Raw genomic sequence first — 14,061 nt, forward strand, 5'->3', positions numbered from 1 at the left:
GTAGCAGGAAGGTGTGAGGTGCAAGGAAGAGACGAAGTGTGCTTTTGTAGGCCACACAAAGCTTTGATCTTAGCGTCTGTTGTTGGTCAGCTTGAGGTGGTGTATCTTGTCTGGGTAATAGTTTGCCTTTGCAGCCTTAATCTCCCTGATTACTCTGTTTCTTAGTTTCCTGTAAAGGACCGGGCAGGAGTGGAACGCCCAGGTCCGCTGACGCATGAGTCTTTTAATGCAGGGTGTCATCCAGGGAGCATCAGAAGGGTGCGTTGTGACGCTCTTGGTTGGGAAGTAGTGGTGGAAGGCCTCTGTGGTGGTGGTGACGTAATTCTGCCATTTTAAGTGGACGTCCTCCACATCCAGCACCTCGGTCCACGGGTGTTTGTGTGTGTGTGTGTGTGTGTGTGTGTGTGTGTGTGTGTGTGTGTGTGTGTGTGTGTGTGTGTGTGTGTGTGTGTGTGTGTGTGTGTGTGTGTGTCCTTTAATCTTTCAAGGGCCTCATCCTTTCTTGTGTACTTACAGTATTATGTGAATTTCTTCTCCCTACGTTAAGTACTTTACATTTACTAATATTAAATTGCATTTCCCATCAGGCTGTCGTTTCGTTTATTATAAGTCTGTCAGCTAGGCGAATCCATACGAATTCGATCTTATTAATCTACGTATCGTTTGCAATATACTAACAAAGCTACTAATCCTATTGTCTAGATCATTAATGTACATTAAAAATAATACTGTTCCTAAACTTAATCCTGTGGCATCCCACTAATTACCAAACACCAATCGGATTTGCAGTTATTAATAATTATCATAATTCACTGTCGCCTGTCGTATAACCATGACTTTATCCAGTCTAAAACTTTTCCATGCGCCCTAATCTTTTTTTAAGAGCATTTGGTGGAGTAGCATCTCAAATTCCTTATTATGGCATGGCTAACCGCCCTCCACCGCCCCTCCAATCATTTTCTGTAGCGTTTTTTTTATAGACCTCAACATACAACGTCAATACGTTCATGTGAGGAGACTTACCTTCGTGAAGCCACACTGCGAATCCTTTACTAATCTACGCTTGTCTAAATTATCTGCACTGTTCCTCACAGCTACAGATTCCTATACTAGTAACTGAAGTTGACTTTCTTAAAGATGGTCCCTACCCTCACTTGCCTCCATATCACAGGAACTTTTCTTAAATCTAATGATTTCCTAAGATATTTATCAGCGTTTCACTCATAGCATCTTTAGTTTTTTTTTTTTTTTTTCCTGGGATATATTTCGTCTGGCCATAGTGATTTAAACTTTTCCACATATCCATCTTTTCTGCCAGTTTTTACTTGGTTGTGAAAACATTTATTACCTTATCAGCACCATTTCCTCTGAAAATTTATTCGCTATTCAGTTAGAAAATCTCTTCATTTGGATTTTTACTCATCCCTTCCCCAGCCCTTATTCATCTGGTATAATAATTCAATGTGACTGGGATGCTGCACAGATTTCATTACTATGAGGGGCATTCTTTTAACTTAATCAAAGTTGACAGATGATCTCTTTTGCGTTATTATATCCACATTCTGATGCAAGATTTAAATAACTTAGAATATATATATATATATATATATATATATATATATATATATATATATATATATATATATATATATATATATATATATATATATATATATATATATATATATATATATATATATATATATATATATATATATATATATATATATATATATATATATATATATGCGGAGCCTTCTTACAAACAGAGGTTAATTATCCACCTATTCGTTTGTGTCTGTAGTCGTGCTGTTATTTTTGTAGTGCTGTGTTAAATGCTACTGTTCGCAGAGGCTCGGGCAGAGGCCTCAGCTACAGAGAATTTAAGTGAATAGCTGTTTAATGAACTTTACTCCCTCCTCTGACCTTGACAAGACCTGCTGTCCAGGAGGCAGTAAATAACACTACTCCATAAGAGATATAACACATCGTTAGAAAGTGAGAGGATTTATTGTTACAGAGGGCAATAGTGTTACAGGGTTTTATACCTAAACCTTATACGAGTATGCCTTGCCATTCGTTGAAATTATTTCTACCACGAAAGTGGCTGGTGATTCTTACCCAGCTGTTGGACTTGGCTATTGTATTTTTTTCCTTGCCTCTGGGCGGGATAGAGACTGGTGATCTTATTAGTGTGACCTGGCATTATAACCAGTCATGTAAAGGGTACAGGATGTAAGGAACCAAATACACCTTTATTTCAGACCGCATTGAGTCAAGGAAAGAGATGGCACAGGAAAGCGTGTCTAGTAGCGGCAACAGTACAAGGGGCTGGAAATTGTATATATTTGGATTTTGGATATATATATATATATATATATATATATATATATATATATATATATATATATATATATATATATATATATATATATATATATATATATATATATATATATATATATATATATATATATATATATATATATATATATATATATATATATATATATATATATATATATATATATATATATATATATATATATATATATATATATATATATATATATATATATATATATATATATATATATATATATATATATATATATATATATATATATATATATATATATATATATATATATATATATATATATATATATATATATATATATATATATATATATTAATTTCCTTTTATTACTCAACCACATTTTCAAACTGTGGAGGTGTCTCGTTCTGTTTGAAATTTCTAGCTAAACTCCTGATTTCTAAGGCTACTACCCAACGAGATACCTCCTCTCTGATAGGAGGAAAGAGGATTTTTATGTTATATTTATTTTTACATTATATCAGTTTATTTATTTAGTCATTTCGTGTGTTTTATTTATGTGTGTGTGTGTGTGTGTGTGTGTGTGTGTGTGTGTGTGTGTGTGTGTGTGTGTGTGTGTGTGTGTGTGTGTGTGTGTGTGAGTAAATTCAAACTATGTATTTACATATTTACTTTGTTTTTCCCTCCAGCCACCACCAGCTCCAATCCGACATCCGCACTCACCACCACCTCATTCACTCTTCCAACACTTATTTCAACCACTCCTCATCACACATCTTCCATTCCCACCACCACACCTTCCGGTTCAGGTAATTCAAAAGAATTTTCTACTCTGATCTCTACGAACTTAACTTCTGTAAATCCTGTTTATCCACAACCGCTCCTATTATATATATATATATATATATATATATATATATATATATATATATATATATATATATATATATATATATATATATATATATATATATATATATATATATATATATATATATATTTCTTTTTATTACTCAAGCACATTTTCAAATTGTGGAAGTGTCTCGTTCTGTTTGAAATTTCTAGCCAAACTTCTGATTTCTAAGGCTACTGCCCAACGAGATACCTCCTCTCTGATAGGAGGAAAGAGGATTTTTGTTATATTTATTTTTACATTATATCAGTTTATTTATTTAGTCATTTCGTGTGTTTTATTTATGTGTGTGTGTGTGTGTGTGTGTGTGTGTGTGTGTGTGTGTGTGTGTGTGAGTAAATTCAAACTATGTATTTACATATTTACTTTGTTTTTCCCTCCAGCCACCACCAGCTCCAATCCGACATCCGCACTCACCACCACCTCATTCACTCTTGCAACACTTATTTCAACCACTCCTCATCACACATCTTCCATTCCCACCACCACACCCTCCGGTTCAGGTAATTCAAAAGAAACTTCTACTCTGATCTCTATGAACTTAACTTTTGTAAATCCCGTGTCTTCCACTATCACTCCTATTATATATATATATATATATATATATATATATATATATATATATATATATATATATATATATATATATATATATATATATATATATATATATATATATATATATATATATATATATATATATATATATATATATATATATATATATATATATATATATATATATATATATATATATATATATATATATATATATATATATATATATATATATATATATATATATATATATATATATATATATATACAATTTTTTTTTATTAATGAAGCACATTCTGAAACTGTGAAGAAGGCGTCCCTTTCTGTTTGAAATTTCAAGCCAAACTTCTGATTTCTAAGGGTACTGTCCTACGAGATACCTCCTCTCTGATAGGAGGAAAGACGATTTTTATTATGTTTATTTTACATTATATCAGTTTATTTATTTAGTCATTTTGTGTGTTTTATTTGTGTGTGTGAGTGTGTGTGCGTGTGTGTGTGTGTGTGTGTGTGTGTGTGTGTGTGTGTGTGTGTGTGTAATAATAATAATAATAATAATAATAATAATAATAAACGGTTTATTATTTAGGCAGTTAACAAACTGAAAATGTACATAGGGGGTGGGCAAATACTTAACATTAATCCTAACGGTAAGTCTAATCTAGAAGGGACTATTCATTGATGGCTCGCACCATGGTGGGAATCGCACTGAATCTGTACCGGTCCGTGCGCGGCGCCTTTAGGGGCGTTATCTTGTGTGTGTGTGTGTGTGTGTGTGTGTGTGTGTGTTTGTTTGTGTGTATGTAAATGCAAACTATGTATTTACGTATTTACTTTATTTTTTTTTCCCTCCAGCCACCACCAGCTCCAATCCGACATCCGCACTCACCACCACCTCATTCACTCTTCCAACACTTATTTCAACCACTCCTCATCACACATCTTCCATTCCCACCACCACACCCTCCGGTTCAGGTAATTCAAAAGAAACTTCTACTCTGATCTCTACGAACTTAACTTCTGTAAATCCTGTGTTTTCCACTACCACTCCTATTATATATATATATATATATATATATAGAGAGAGAGAGAGAGAGAGAGAGAGAGAGAGAGAGAGAGAGAGAGAGAGAGAGAGAGAGAGAGAGAGAGAGAGAGAGAGAGAGAGAGAGAGAGAGAGACTTCACGAGTAAACTGGTAAACTCTGAGAACTCTGAAAACTCTGAGTAAACTAGTAAACTCTGAAAAAAAAAACATATATATATATATATATATATATATATATATATATATATATATATATATATATATATATATATATATATATATATATATATATATATATATATACTCGTATATATATATATATATATATATATATATATATATATATATATATATATATATATATATATATATATATATATATATATATATATATATATATACACACACTTCACGAGTAAACTGGTAAACTCTGAAAACTCTTTGAGTTAACTGGTAAACTCTGAAAATTCTTGTCTCCTGTATTTCCCCCTTTACATGACAGGAATTCTTTCATGTCATATAAAGACATTTCTTTATATTTTCATGATCCTTTTGGCAATTTTGCTTTGGAGGTTACCATCTCAGTGGTTCTTTTCTTTATATATTTTTTTATACATTTTTTTTAATACATTTATCAAAAGGTAGGTTTTAAGACATTTCTTTTTATTTTGACAATCCTTTTGGCAATTTTGCTTTGGAGATTACCATCTCAGTGGTTCTTTTCTTTATACATTTTTTTTTTGTTGTTGTCTTTGGTCAGTGCCCCTGTTACATAACAGAAATACTTCTGGCAAGGTTCACAACTAATGTGGACCGCTGAATAACACACACACACACACACACACACACAACTCTTCTTCAAAAATATTTTTGGCCTTCTTTATAGTTTGTATCATTCCTTGCCTTAGCGTGCCGACCTGATCAAGTGACATGCGGAGATGGAAGCTGCCTTGAAGGGTCGGCCCGCTGTGATGGATCTTCGCAGTGTTCAGACGACTCTGACGAACTCAACTGTCCCACAAGTGAAATGAATGCTTTTATTTGTTATACGTCTACATCGCATATACTTTTAATTAATAAGGGTATTTCCATGTATGAAATTGAATATTTATGCAAGTAACGTTTTATCTAACTACTTGATCAAGTATACACACCAACGAACACACACACACACACACACACACACACACACACACACACACACACACACCTCGTCTGTATAATGTCATGAGAAATAAGTTTTGATTTTTTTTTTTTTTTCTTGTGGCTTATAATTATTGGTTCTCAATCTGGGGCACGCGTATCCCTATGGGTACGTGAGAAGAATTTTGTGGGTATGTGACAGGTCTGGACTGACCCATGAGTTCACAGACAATTATTGTTGTCATTACGTACGCCGCTGATGAATTCAAGGGTACATTTAATAATAGAATTAATATACTGATAGATTTATAAGCAGATTTTTTTTCCTTCATAAAACTTCCTTAGTATTTTCTGATGAATTCCTGAATTAGGTTATATTCTGAATGCATTCTGTTGCATTCTGTGTAAAGGGTACGTAGCCAATACTGAAACACTTCAAGTGATACGTACATAAGATTAAAAAGGTCGAGAACTCCTGATTTATATCATTCCCTCCCTTAGCATGTCGACCTGATCAAGTGACCTGCGGAGATGGAAGCTGCCTTGAAGGGTCGGCTCGCTGTGATGGTTCTCCGCAGTGTTCCGACAACTCTGACGAACTCAACTGTCCCACCAGTGAGTTGAATGCTTTATTTGTCATAAATTTGCAATGCACAAATGATAACTGAGTCTTCAATTTTCAGAGACTCATGCGCTTTATATTTTTGGCCAGAATCATCTCGACTGTTTTTCAAATAGCTAGAAAACTTTTTCATCAATATAAAGTTTCAAAATCATGATTTTTTTTTTCTTATTGTTTTAGGAATTTTAGTGAAACTTTCTCTATTGCCTTGAGCTTTTCATAGAGTCTGGCAAAAAGGTTTGATTTTTTAACTACCCTGCTACATCTTCTGTCTTTCCTTTCTGACAATCGATTTGTTTCTGTGGTAGATAGTCTCCCTTTTTATCCTATCAACAGTAGTGTTCGTCAGCGTTTTGTTCTGTAACTAACACTTTAGCATTCATCAATAATCTTTTCTTATTGCTCTATCCACTCCTATGTTGATGATACCACTCTGCACTTCTCGGCGTTTTTTCATACACATTCATCCTTAAGGGATGAATTCACACTATGCAAGGAAGCCATAGAACACAAAATATTGTTAAAAAAAGGCGATTTCTCTATCTGTCCATAGATAAAAACATAAGAACATAAGAAATAAGGGAAGCTGCAAGAAGCGACCAGGCTTACACGTGGCAGTCCCTGTATGAAATATACCTTCCTATTTCCACCTGCCATCCCCATAATTATCCCAGATAATTATTCTCTCTTCATTAGTGATATTTAGCTGTGCCCTTCTCCACTGAAAATCTTTGGTCTCTCTTGCTAGAAATCTAAACTGGAAAATTCATATCTCTCCTCTTATGGAAAATCAAGACATTTTGGAAATAAACCCTCTAAGAAATCTCTCACTTTATAATTGTCTGAACACTTAAATTTTGGGTTTTGATAAAAGTAATTCACGACTTACTAGATTACCGGTAGGTGTTGATTCTGCTTGTGTGGTGGCACTATAATCAACTATAAAACAAAGGAATAAGTTTGGGGGGTCACTGCTTTCACGCAATTTGTGTTTCAGCAGGCGTTAAGTGATTCCAAACAATTGAGTTTCTTTGTAATAGAGGGGAGACTAATGTAGTTACTTAACGAATTTTATTTTTTTCGTTAAATGGTGTTATTAATATTTAGAAAAAAAAAATTACCACCGTCCTTCCAAATATATATTTTCCGAGGTAATTTGTGCCGATATTGTATCCACTCCTATAAGCAGGAGTATCATTTTTATTAATTTACTTATTTACTTTTATTTAATATTTATTAATACTAAATACCTTTCCTTTGTCAAAGTAATTTTGACACCTCTCACTAAAACAGGTTTTTGTTAATCCAGGCATTCTGAACCGCCTTCACAATTTTTTCTACAATCTTCCAAACTACAAACTTTGAATTGAGGATTTATACGCTCATGTGTGGAGTATGCTTCATACACACACACACACACACACACACACACACACACTGATATATATATATATATATATATATATACTCGTATATATATATATATATATATATATATATATATATATATATATATATATATATATATATATATATATATATATATATATATATATATATATATATATATATATATATATATATATATATATATATATATATAAACCTCGGCTTTTCCTCATTGAAATACAGGTGTATACTGACAGTAACCCCTTTTCTGTTCCCTCTTTCTTTCCCTAGCCTCATTTTCAGTCCAAAGCTGGATGTTGGATGTTGCGTCTATATGTGCAATGATTTACCCTGCTCTCGTGCCCACGCTCTTGAATCTTCCGAATTTTCCATCATCTGGCTACGACTACAGAGTCATTCTCAAGCTAGGTTTATCTGTAATGTATATCTCTCACCTAAGTCCTTTGGCTATAAGAAATTTTTTTCACTACTTAACATACAAAGTGGAGCACATTTTGACTGTCTGCCTTCCACCACCTGAATCTCATGCACTTTGTAGTTCAGAAAGGAAAAAAAGCCGCTAATTTAACAACTCGCCTTCTTACGGTAGTAACAGTAACTTGGCGTATTACGAACGCATAGCGTGTGTAAAACACACCGACCACCACCATCGATCCAACGATAACGAGAATGTTCGTACAATACTTACATAAACGCACCAAACCACCACAACAATAAAGATAACAACCCACAGACAACGTCGACTGGTGACAAAACCTGTTTTTTTTTCTTTTTTTTCTTTTTTTTATGTAAGAAGGACACTGGGCAAGGGCAACAAAAATCCAATAAAAAAAAAAATGCCCACTGAAATGTCAGTCCAATAAAACGGTCAAAGCAGTGGTCAAAAATTGATGAATAAGTGTCTTGAAACCTCCCTCTTGAAGGAATTCAAGTCATAGGAAGGTGGAAATACAGAAGCAGGCAGGGAGATCCAGAGTTTACCAGAGAAAGGAATGAATGATTGAGAGTACTGGTTAACTCTTCCGTTAGAGAGGTGGACAGAATAGGGGTGAGAGAAAGAAGAAAGTCTTGTGTAGCGAGGCCAAAGGAGGAGGGGAGGCATGCAGTTAGCAATATCAGAAGAGCAGTTAGCATGAAAATAGCGGTAGAAGTCAGCTAGGGATGCAACATTGCGGCGGTGAGAGAGCAGCTGAAGACAGTCAGTTAGAGGAGAGGAGTTGATGAGTCTCAGAACACCTAACTTCATAGAAGCTGTTTTAACTAGAGATGAGATGTGAAGTTTCCAGTTCAGAGTATAAGTAAAGGACAGACCAAGGATGTTCAGTGTAGAAGAGGGGGACAGTTGAGTGTCATTGAAGAAGAGGGGATAGTTGTCTGGAAGGTTGTGTCGAGTTGATAGATGGAGGAATTGAGTTTTTGAGGCATTGAACAATACCAAGTTTGCTCTGCCCCAATTAGAAATTTTAGAAAGATCAGAAGTCAAGTGTTCTGTGGCTTCCCTGCGTGAAATGTTTACCTCCTGAAGGGTTGGACGTCTATGAAAAGACGTGGAAAAGTGCAGGGTGGTATCATCAGCATAGGAGTGGATAAGACAAGAAGTTTGGTTTAGAAGATCATTAATGAATAATAAGAAGAGAGTGGGTGACAGGACAGAACCCTGAGGAACACCACTGTTAATAGATTTAGGAGAAGAACAGTGACCGTCTACCACAACAGCAATAGAACGGTCAGAAAGGAAACTTGAGATGAAGTTACAGAGAGAAGGAGAGAAGCCGTAGGAGGGTAGTTTGGAAATCAAAGCTTTGTGCCAGACTCTATCAAAAGCTTTTGATATGTCCAAGGCAACAGCAAAAGTTTCACCAAAATCTCTAAAAGAGGATGACCAAGACTCAGTAAGGAAAGCCAGAAGATCACCAGTAGAGTGGCCTTGACGGAACCCATACTGGCGACCAGATAGAAGGTTGTGAAGTGATAGATGTTTAAGAATCTTCCTGTTGAGGAAAGATTAAAAAACTTTAGATAGGCAGGAAATTAAAGCAATAGGACGGTAGTTTGAGGGATTAGAACGGTCACCCTTTTTAGGAACAGGTTGAATGTAGGCAAACTTCCAGCAAGAAGTAGATGTTGACAGACAGAGCTGGAATAGTTTGACTAGGCAAGGTGCAAGCACGGAGGCACAGTTTCGGAGAACAATAGGAGGGACCCCATCAGGTCCATAAGCTTTCTGAGGGTTTAGGCCAGCGAGGGCATGGAAAACATCATTGCGAAGAATTTTAATAGGTGGCATGAAGTAGTCAGAGGGTGGAGGAGAGGGAGGAACAAGCCCAGAATCATCCAAGGTAGTGTTTTTAGCAAAGGTTTGAGTGAAGAGTTCAGCTTTAGAAATAGATGTGATAGCAGTGGTGCCATCTGGTTGAAACAGAGGGAGAAGAAGAAGCAAAGTTATTGGAGATATTTTTGGCTAGATGCCAGAAGTCACAAGGGGAGTTAGATCTTGAAAGGTTTAGACTCTTTCTGTTAATGAAGGAGTTTTTGGCTAGTTGGAGAACAGACTTGGCATGGTTCCGGGCAGAAATATAAAGTGTATGAGATTCGGGTGATGGAAGGCTTAAGTACCTTTTGTGGACCACCTCTCTATCATGTATAGCACGAGAACAAGCTGTGTTAAACCAAGGTTTAGAAGGTTTAGGACGAGGAAATGAGTGAGGAATGTATGCCTCCATGCCAGACACTATCACGGAAGCAGTAGTCATTCCAAGGAAAATCAGCAAAATACCTCCTCAGGTCCCCCCAACTAGCAAAAGCAAAACGCCAGAGGCACCTTCGCTTAGGGGGATCCTGAGGAGGGATTGGAGCAATAGGACAAGATACAGATATGAGATTGTGATCGGAGGAGCCCAACGGAGAAGAAAGGGTGACAGCATAAGTAGAAGGATTAGAGGTCAGGAAAAGGTCAAGAATGTTGGGCGTATCTCCAAGACTATGCACGATCATCCAACCCAGCCACCACCACCACCGATCCAACAGTAACAGTGATGTACAGCACTCACACGAACACGCCAAGCCGCCACCAACCCAAGTACAACGACCCCACAAACAAAGTGAGAATGCAACGAAAATTGCTCCTTTTACGGCCGACGAACCACCACCAGCAAGTGTCCACTCCGCCTGCCAACAACGGACTAGTTGCCACCGCTGCCTCCGCCATCTCATCAGCAAGCAGGCAGTGTTCTCAAATATACATTACAAATGCACCTAAACGCTCATTCACTCGTGACTTACATTACATATACATTACACCATACACTTTATATTTCTGCCCGAAATCATGACAAGTCTGTTCTTCAGTTATCCAAAAACTCCATTAATAGAAAGTGTCAAAATCTTTCAAGATCTAACTCCCCTCGTGATTTCTGGCACCTTGCCAAAAAAAGACATCTCCAATAATTTTGCTTCAGCTTTCTCTCCATTTCAACCACTGTCATCTCACCTATTTCTAAAGCTGAACTCTTCCCTCAAACCTTCGCTAAAAATTCTACCTTGGTTGATTCAGGGCCTGTTCCTCCTTCTCCTTCACCCTCTGACTACCTCTTGCTACCCATTAAGATCATTCCCAGTGACGTTTTCCATGCTCCTGCTGGCTTTAACCCTCGGAAGATTTATGGACCTGATGGGGTCCCTCCTATTGTTCTCCAAACCTTTGCCTCCGTGCTTGCACCTTGCCTAGTCAAACTTTCTGTCTATCAACATCTACCTCTCTTTTGAAAGTTTGCCTACATTCAGCCTGTTCCTAAAAAGGGCAATCGTTCTAATCCTTAAAACTACCTTCCTATTGTTTTAATTTCCTTCCTCTCCAAAGTTTTTTTTTTTTTTTAATGTATCCTCAACAGGAAGAATCTTAAACACCTTATCACTATACAACCTATCTCATCACCAGTATGGATTCCATTAAAATCTCTTTACTGATGATCTTCTGGCTTTCTTACTGAGTTTTGGTCATCCTCTTTTGATAGAGTCTGGCACAAAGCTTTGATTTTAAGACTACCCTCCTACGCTTCTATCCTTCTTTCTGTAAAATCATCTCAAGTTTCCTTTCTGACCTTTCTAATGTTGCTGTGATAGACGATCACTGTTCTAAATCTATTACATGTGATGTTCCTCAGGGTACTGTCCTGTCACCCACTCTATTCCTATTATTCATCAATGATCTTATAAACCAAACCTTTTGCCCTATCCTTTCCTACGCTGATGACACCACCCTGCACTTTTCCGCGTTTTTTTTTCGTAGATGTCCGGCCTTTCACGAAGTAAGCAGTTCATGCAGGGAAGTCACAGAACGCCTGTGAACTCTCTAAAATTTCTGATCGGGACAGAGCAAACTTCAATGCTTCTAAAACTCAATCCCTCCATCTATCCACTCGACACAATCTTCCAAAAAGCCATTCCCTCTTCTTCAATGACGCATAACTGTTCCCTCTCTTCTACGCTAAATATCCTCGATCTGTCCTCTACTTATAATCTTGTAACCTAAACTGGAAACTTCATATCTCATCTCTAGCTAAAACATCTTTTATGATGTTAGGCGTTCTGAGTCGTCTCTGCCAATTTTTCTCATCTCATCCCCCCCCCCAACCCCACTGCTAACTCTACACGGGCCTTATCTGTCCATGTACAGCGTATGCTTTACATGTATGGGGGCGGTAGGGGAGGGGAGGTCCAATCTTTTAGACAGGCTGGAATCAAAAGCTTTTCGTCTTATGAACTCCTCTCCTTTAACTGACTGTCTTCAGCCTCTTTCTCATCGCCGCAATGTTGCATCTCTTGCTAACTGTTCTTTTATCTTGCTAACTGCATGCTTCCCCTCCTCACGCGGCCTCGCTGCAGAAGACTCTTCTTTCTCTCACCCCTATTCTGGCCACCTTTCCAATGCAAGAGTTAACCCATATTATCAATCATTCGTCCCTTTCTCTGGTAAACTCTGGAACTCGCTTCCTGCTTCTGTATTTCCTCCTTACTATGACTTAAACTCTTTCAAGAGGGAGGTTTCAAGACACTTATCCTTCAGTTTTTTTGACGGACGCTTTTAACTGTTAGGGGACCGATATCTCAGTAATTCTTTTTTTTTTTTATCATTATAATTATTTTGTCTTGACCGGTGCCCCTCCTACGTATATATATATATATATATATATATATATATATATATATATATATATATATATATATATATATATATATATATATATATATATATATATATATATATATATATAGCCTAGACTTATGTACAACATAAAAAGTTGATGAAACAATAGTGATGATTTTTAATCATTCTTATAAAGCCATTTAAAAGTGTTTTCTGTAAGTTAATAATTTTGTTACTCTAGATTTTCGGGAAAGAAAAATACTTATAGAGGAGTCACTAACAATAAAAAAATATATGCGAAGTGACTCTTATTTTTGTCTGGTGTCTTTCTGTAAACCAGTTGAACTGATAAATTAATGACACTTTTCATGTTAACTATGTTGGTCTGGACCTTTCATAAACAGGTGTAGTTGTACTTACTGTCCGTGCACAGCTAAGCAATATTTCGTGAACCTTCCCTCACTGCTTGATGCCGCAAGTAATGATTGTTTCCCCAGTGTGTCGGCCTGGGGAGTGGCAGTGCGGAGACTTGTACTGTGTTCCCGAAGATCAACGTTGTGATGGGACATACCAGTGTCCTGATTATTCTGATGAAATGGACTGTCCCGGTAAGTTGCTATGCTTCTCCTCTTTTTACTTGATGTCTGATCTTACTTGGTGTACTTAGCTTTCCCAAATCGCCGCTGGAAGCAAAAAACAGTTGGATGGCAAGACTTTATCCCCCGAAAAAAAAAAAAAATAAAATAAATAAATAGAAATATTTTAGAAATGCGATACTAACAAGTAAAATTCGTATTAACAATGTATTTTGCCATGCAATGTACAAGATTTACCATAAGCAAACGTACCAGTAAAGTCAGAAAAAAATATATATTTTGCTTTCAGCT

The 14,061-nt window shown here is 36.2% G+C and overlaps 1 protein-coding gene across 5 annotated transcripts in view; it reads left to right on the plus strand.

Annotated features, from left to right (window-relative positions):
• LOC135110177 (very low-density lipoprotein receptor-like) overlaps nt 1–14,061 on the plus strand; it is a 53,796-nt gene that overhangs the window by 37,148 nt on the left and 2,587 nt on the right. For 2 of the 5 annotated variants that reach the window (XM_064022184.1, XM_064022183.1), the window contains exons 6-11: nt 3,028–3,147; nt 3,635–3,754; nt 4,665–4,784; nt 5,762–5,875; nt 6,498–6,611; nt 13,672–13,782. In XM_064022184.1, coding sequence (XP_063878254.1) covers nt 3,028–3,147; nt 3,635–3,754; nt 4,665–4,784; nt 5,762–5,875; nt 6,498–6,611; nt 13,672–13,782 — 699 coding nt within the window. The remainder of the gene's footprint in view (nt 1–3,027; nt 3,148–3,634; nt 3,755–4,664; nt 4,785–5,761; nt 5,876–6,497; nt 6,612–13,671; nt 13,783–14,061) is intronic. The other 3 variants (XM_064022185.1, XM_064022186.1, XM_064022187.1) reach the window with 3 other exon arrangements.

The sequence above is a fragment of the Scylla paramamosain genome, chromosome 20 (assembly GCF_035594125.1).
Source record: "Scylla paramamosain isolate STU-SP2022 chromosome 20, ASM3559412v1, whole genome shotgun sequence".
NCBI classification, from domain to species: Eukaryota; Metazoa; Arthropoda; class Malacostraca; order Decapoda; family Portunidae; genus Scylla; species Scylla paramamosain.